The sequence below is a fragment of the Rhincodon typus genome, chromosome 42, assembly GCF_021869965.1.
Source record: "Rhincodon typus isolate 14 chromosome 42, sRhiTyp1.1, whole genome shotgun sequence".
Lineage (NCBI taxonomy): Eukaryota > Metazoa > Chordata > Chondrichthyes > Orectolobiformes > Rhincodontidae > Rhincodon > Rhincodon typus.
Genome location: NC_063373.1, coordinates 10,749,089 through 10,756,422, shown reverse-complemented (window position 1 = coordinate 10,756,422; position 7,334 = coordinate 10,749,089). Strand labels below are relative to the sequence as shown.

The following is a 7,334-nucleotide window of genomic DNA, read 5'->3' as shown; positions in this document are numbered from 1 at the left end:
GGTTGATAGCGTTGTTAAGACGGCTTATGGTGTGTTAGGTTTTATTGGTAGAGGGATTGAGTTTTGGAGCCATGAAGTCATGTTGCAGCTGTACAAAACTCTGGTGCAGCCGCACTTGGAGTATTGCATACAGTTCTGGTCACCGCATTATAGGAAGAATGTGGAAACATTGGAAAGGGTGCAGAGGAGATTTACCAGGATGTTGCCTGGTATGGAGGGAAGGTCTTATGAGGAAAGGCTGAGGGACTTGATGCTGTTTTCGTTAGAGACAAGAAGGTTAAGAGGTGACTTAATAGAGACATACAAGATGATCAGAGGATTAGATAGTGTGGACAGTGGGAGCCTTTTTCCTCGGATGGTGATGGCTAGCACGAGGAGACATAGCTTTAAATTGAGGGGTGATAGATATAGGACAGATGTCAGAGGTAGGTTCTTTACTCAGAGAGTAGTAAGTGCATGGAATGCCCTGCCTGCAAAAGTAGTCGACTCGCCAACTTTAATGGCATTTAAATGGTCATTGGATAAACATATAGATGATAATGGAATAGTTTAAGTTAGATGGGCTTCAGATTGGTTTCACAGGTCGGCACAACATCGAGGGCCAAAGGGCCTGTACTGCGCTGTAATGTTCTATGTTCTATAACCTGTCCATAGCTGGTGGAGAAACTAAATCGGAGAGACCTCAGAGACCAAAATGAGAAGAGGGAAAATAATGACTGGAGATGACAGAGAATTGGTGGGACAAGGGCATGGAAGGATTTGAAAACAAGGATTTAAATTTTTAAGACATGCCAATTCTTGACTAGAAGGGCATGTTGCTCAGTGGCCACAACGGGGTGGTGGTTGGAAAGACAGGCAGCAGAGTTTTGGATGAAGACATGTTTCCAGATGAGGGGAGGGCAAATGACAGGCTGGTTGGGAATGTACTGGACTTAACAAGACTAAACATAACGCAGGCATGGATGAGCGTCTCAGCAGCAGATGAGCTAAATTTGGGTGGAGATGAGTGACATTATGGAGTGTGAAATAGCTGGTATCAGTGATTGTGTGGCTATGTGGTTGGAAACTTAGCTTGGGGTTAAACTTGTGACTGAGATTGTTCACAATGTGGTTCAGCCTCACCCTTAGGGAGATAATGTACTTGGGAGTTAGGGAATGGAATTTGTAATGGTAAACAAAGATGATCACTTTGGTCTTCTCAGTTTTTAACTGAAAGAATTTTCTATTCATCCAATATTAGATGTGGGAGCAGATGTGGGATTACCTGCTGGCAGCAGGTATGTGAGTAATATCTGAGTTAAGTTCAAGCACTTTAGAGAGGAAAAGGAAGTCTGATATAGAGGTTTAGCTGGTTTGTTGTTTTTCTTATAAGATTGGTGGATTTAAAGGCATGAAGGATAGAATGAGCAGGGAGAATGAACTGTTATCAGTGAACATGAGAAGTTGGATGGTCTGCAGTTTAGTGGGAACAGGGTCCGTGGAGGAGGAGGTGAGTCTTGTTGATAAGATGAGCTCTGACGGAATGAAGAGACATTGCAGAGTAATTGGAGGAAGATGGGCATTCTGAACTGAGAGATGGGAGGAACTTTACGCAGTCTGACCTGTTGAGCTATTGGTGAGGGAAGCCTTATGATCCTAGTTAGAGCAATAGGGCAATGTCAATTCCTAGCTGGCTCAAGACAAGTCTTGAGACTGTTTGTAGGAGGGAGCTGGAGCTGATGTTGCCAGAGGGAGACATGGTGAAATAGTTAACCTGGATGGCAGCAGCAGAGTAGGCAACATTTGGATTCCTGAGCCCGGGGCTCATCTGCTCCATCTCCTTTTCTTTTTTTTTATTTCTTTTTACGTTTTACTCAACTACTTCTAAATAATTCATTCACAAGGGCAAGGTGTGTTCAGCGCAGACTCATGTCAGTAGTTGCAGTTTGGGCCTAGTGTGGGACCTGGAGGCACTGATGGCAGCGGCATTAGCTGGTTCAACAAGGATTCATGGTAGTAGTAGCATAGGTGGAGGCATGATGGTGCCAGAGAGTGGCAACTTTTGTTCTGGTTGCGGCAAAGGGACTCCAGGCTGGCCAAATGCTTCATGGTGGTGACAGTCTCAGCATCGGAGTGGAGAAGTCAGGATCCAGGCCATGGCTGAGCACTAATCAAGAATGAATGTAAAGTTTATTTCTTTATTTTCTGCCTTTATATTCTATGAATTGGTTCATTTTCTGTGTTTTAATGGTGCCTGAGACTGGCAGCAGTATACAACATTTTTCACTGCATTTGTAACAAAACACATAACAATGAATAGACATATATAATCAGCAAAAGCAGATGTTTGGATTGTCTCAATTTAATGACAAAGAAACTCCACGAGCTCTTCCCATTTGTTGGATGTGAGGATGGGGGAGACGAAGGGAGGGAGACCCCTTCAAAACCATCTATTGCAAACATTTAACAGACTGACACAGAACTGATTTATTTGACTTTCATTCAGACTATACATCTAAAACCAGACTGGAAGTTATCAACATCAATTAACACAAAGAACATGGTTCTTTCCAGGATACGGTTAACAGCAACATTTAACACATAGTCACTTGTGAACACGCTGGTGTCTCAGCAGGTTGGATGAGTGAGTGAATCCCTTCCCACATTCTGTGCAGGAGAATGGTCTTTCCCCAGTGTGAACTCGCTGATGAACGATGAGGTCAGACGATCGCTTAAAACCAGCCCCACAGTGAGAGCACCTGAACGGTCTCTCCTCAGTGTGAACACGTTGATGGCGCATTAATTCCCCAGAACTTTTAAAGCACTTCCCACAGTCCGGACATGAAAAAGCTCTCTCGTCAGTGTGAACGTAGTAGTGGTGGATCAGTTCCCTGGAACTTTTAAAGCATTTCCCACAGTCTGAACATTTAAAAGGTCTCTGATCAGTGTGAACTAGCTGGTGTGTCAGAAGGTGGGATGACTGAGTGAATCCTTTCCCACACTCATTGCAGGTGAATGGTCTCTCCCCAGTGTGGACTCGCTGGTGTTTAGCGAGTTGAGATGATTGCCTGAAGCCAGTCCCGCAGTGAGAGCACCTGAACGGTCTCTTGTCAGTGTGAACGTGCCGATGGGATGTGAGATTGCTGGAACGTTTAAAGCACATCCCACAGTCTGGGCATTTAAAAGGTCTCTCATCAGTGTGAACGCGTAGATGGGACATCAATTCTCCTGAACTTTTATAGCATTTTCCACAGTCTGGGCATTTAAACGGTCTTTCCTCGGTGTGAGCACGTTGATGGGACATCAGTTCTCCTGAACTTTTATAGCACTTTTCACAGTCTGGACACTTAAAAGGTCTCTCATCAGTGTGAACACGTAAATGGGACATCAGACTGCTGGAACTTTTATAGCACTTCTCACAGTCTGGACATTTGAAAGGCCGTTCGTCTGTGTGAACCTGCTGGTGTCTCAGCAGGCTGGATGAGTGAGTGCATCCCTTCCCACACTCAAAGCAGGTTAACGGTCTCTCTTCAGTGTGAACCCACTGGTGTCGCAGGAGGTGGGCTGACTGAGTGAATCCCATCCCACAGTCTGAGCAGATGAACAGTTTCTTCCCAGTGTGACTACAGTTGTGGTTTGTGAGGCCTGCTGATTGGCTGAAGTCTTGTCCACACACACAACATGTGTACAGTTTATTGTCACTGTGAATAGGGTTTTTACCTTCCATGTTCGAAATTTGATGATATTTTGTTCATGACAAATGTGGTGCCTCTCTAAGATCCCGATGTGATGCTTGGTTTGGGATTCCTGATTGCAAATCCTCCCTTTCTGATGCCCTGTCAAGTTTATATAGAACAGAACAGTGAGTCAGAGAGAGAGAACTGACAAAAACACAAAAGGAGACTATGAAATGGAGCTGAAAGAGGCTGATAATTTCTGGGGCAGGCACTAGGAAAATGTGACCATGAATGCTGCTGGCTTGCTAAAAAAATAAACAAAAAGGCCACCCAGTCTGGTCAATACAAGATTTTGGCTTTGACGGGAACAGGGAGAAAAAGGTGAACAAGAAAGAAATTAGAAGAACAAAAGGCAGAGAGGCTTGCGAGAAAGAGTGAATGGGGGTGGGAGGGGGAGGCAGTTAGAGAAAAAAGTAGCAGGGAGGACAGAGTGTAAGTAGCACGAATGAGAGCAGGCCTGGAGGGGAAGAGGGATTAGAGTGTGAGAGGGGTGGCCAAAACGTGAAGGGTGGGAGCGGCAAAGGGGGGAATGAGTGTGACAGCATGAGTAGGGAGACTGAGAACATAGCGAGGAAGAGTATAAAGGGGATGTAAGAGAATGAGGAGGTAGTCAGAACATTATTGGGGGGGCGGGGGTAGATCAGGAGGGTTGATCATTCACCCAGGTCTGTCGGTCCCCTGATCACTGGGAAAAGGAAGCCCTGCCCAATCATATTACATCACCAAGATGATAGCGCGCATGCTCTCCTCTCCCTGAACCTGTTTCCCAGAAAATGCTACAGAGCTGCAAGTGTGGCTCCTGCAGAACTTATCAAGGACTTGGGGTCTGCCCATTCCCGGCTCCATTCCTCTCCACCCCCTCTCACCCCCGGCTCCATTCCTCTCCTCCCTCCCCCACCCCTAGATCCACTCCTCTCCCCCTTCCCCCATACCCATCTCCATTCCTCTCCTTTCTCCCTACCCCAGCTCCATTCTTTCCTCCATCCTTACCCCTGGCTCCACTACTCCTCCCTCAGCGTTGGCTCCATTCATCTCCCCCCAACCCCAGCTCCATTCCTCTCCACCTCTTCCAACCCTGGCTCCATTCCTCTCTTCCCTCCCCCATGCCTAGCATCATGCCTTTCCACCCTCCTCAGCTCCTGGCTCTTCCTTCCCCCATCACCCCCGTTCCACTCCACCCCTCTCTCCCCATGCCTAGCTCCATTCCTCTCCTCACTCCCCCACCCCCAGCTCCAATCCTCTCCTCGTTCCCACACTCTCGGATCAATTCCACACCTCCACCTCCAACCCCAGTTCCATTCCTCTCTTTCATTTTCCATCCTGGCTGTATGCCTTTCTTCCTTCCCTCATTGTGGCTCCATTCCTTTCCACCCTTCCTCTCCGCCCCACACCATTTATTACTACTCCACCATGCGCCATTTCTGATGTGATTTGAACATTGCTCTCTCTTGTAGAAGTACACCTCTTCCCACTGTTTTCCACATGCACTTCCCCTAAAGGTGCTGACTCTGAGTGAGTTAAATTCCATTTGTACTGCTTTTTCTCAATCTCTTGATACTGAGTATTCAATTTTATAAAATGATACAGTACAGATGGGAATCATTCAGACCATCATGTCTGTGCTGATTGTTTGAAAGGTGTATCTAATTAATTCCACAGCCAGATGTCAAAACAAGGCCTATCTACACAGTAATGCAAGAAGTGATTGGGAAAGGTTTTCCAGTTGGTTACCTCTCAGACCTACTCAACCCTGTGGATGGATCAATAACTCCATGTACTCAACATATGTTAAATATTCACGGGTTAGTTAAACACAGCCTACCTCAGAGATTAATTCAATATATCTCTACATCAGATATCTTGCTATGGCATTATTAACATGGAGCCAAGTTAATGCAAATATAATGCTATAATAGAAGTAATATAACATTTTCGCATCTCCAAACACAGCAACTCGTCAGATGGTTGTCAGTTTTCATCCATCTAGAGAAACAGCAGTGAAGAAAGCGATCATAAAGGGAGCTGATGATCTGGTTAAAGCCATCACCTTGCCTGCTGCCTTCATCACCAAGCTCTCTGCACCTGTTCACCTCCTAGTCACAGCTCAAGATAATTTGGCCAAGTCAGATTGTTCCACCTAGTGGGATTGTACTCCCCATTAGTACTCATCAGGCTCATAACCAGTTTCTCCCAACCTTGAACAAACCTCAACACCCTCTCTGCAATGGCCAGCCAAAAAGATGGTGTTGCTCATTTCAACACTAGGGCCAACCACCCACTCCTATTACATTAACTGATTCATGAGAGGTAAAGTAACATCAAAGCCATTGTTAAGAGGAGCTAAACTGTGAGACAAATAGGAAAGTCCACATGATAAAATTAAAGGTCAGAGCACATTGGATCCCAGTAACTCGTTAGGTTGGATGCAAAATTGATTCAGTGATAGATGACAGAGGGTGATGTGAGAAGGCTGTTTGTGTAACTGGAGGCCGATGTCCAGTGGTGGCCCCACAGGGATCAGTGCTGGGTCCCTTGTGTAGCATTACCCTCCTCATTTTCAAGAACCAAATCCAGTAGAGCCTCCATACTCACTGGACTGAAAATATATTTTGGGTCAAAGTCCTGGCTGTCCCACACTTACGGCGTTGTTGGTATCTCTAAATTAAAAGCACAACAACAGCTCACTGCTACCTTGTCGAGGTCATTTGGGGATGGCCGATAAATGCTGACCCAGCCAGTGAGGCCCACTTCTGAGGAAGGGTCACTGGACCCGAAACGTTAACTCTGACTTTTTCTAAACATATGCTGCCAGACCTGCTGAGCTTTTCCAGCAACTTCTGTTTTAGTAAGGCCCAAATTCACTCAATCAATAAAAAAAATGCTGTAGTGTATTTTCCTGAAACCATTGTAAGAACTCTTGTCCTTTACGCTCGCATCATTTCAGTGGTATTTTGCTTCTGCTTAAACTGATTGCCATCTCCACTCTTCGTTCACATTATGGCTAACAATCTCACCAATGGCAGTATCTTTCCCCAACATCCGCCGCGGTGATGAACGTGCGCAGGTGCAGTTCCACGTGGAGTTCGGAGCATGCGCAGTGACGGTGATAACAGCGGGCAGAGACACTGACTTTTCCCATCTGCTGGCGATCAGCCTGCGGGACCGCGGAGGGAGTGCCGGAGACAGCAACAGGACGGGAAATGTTAACAAAGACTTATTAAATGCCTCAAACTTCGATTAACAAACTGCAGGTCCCGCATTTACATTCCGGCGGCTGTTTGCCGGGATAGATCCACCTATTTACCATCCACCATCTTGGCTCCACCGCGTGTACGGCGCATGCGTGCTCAGCTTTGTGACGGATCATTGGGTGGGACTTCAGGGCCTCTGTTCCCACCGGGTCCTAGAGAACCACAAGCGTCAAAGACTCCCAACCTGAGGCGTCAACTTTCCTGCTCCTCTAATGGTGCCTGACCTGCTGTGTTCCTCCAGCTCCACATTGTGTTATCCCTGCCTCCAGCACCTGCAGTTCTTACTAGCCCCGTCGAAAAACGTTCTGTTCCGGGTGAGAGGCTGCGTTAGCTGAAAGGACAGCTCTATAACGTTTAATGAAAACAT

General features: G+C 46.4%; 1 protein-coding gene across 1 annotated transcript; it reads right to left on the bottom strand.

Annotated features, from left to right (window-relative positions):
- Window positions 1–2,451: 2,451 nt before the first annotated feature.
- LOC109926303 (gastrula zinc finger protein XlCGF8.2DB-like) lies at window positions 2,452–7,039 on the bottom strand. Its single transcript, XM_020526175.2, has 2 exons — window positions 6,731–7,039; window positions 2,452–3,815 (listed from the first exon to the last, which is right to left on the bottom strand). Exon 2 carries the CDS (start codon window positions 3,704–3,706, stop codon window positions 2,585–2,587), a length of 1,122 nt encoding a protein of 373 aa, XP_020381764.2. The 5' UTR covers window positions 3,707–3,815; window positions 6,731–7,039; the 3' UTR covers window positions 2,452–2,584.
- Window positions 7,040–7,334: the final 295 nt, after the last annotated feature.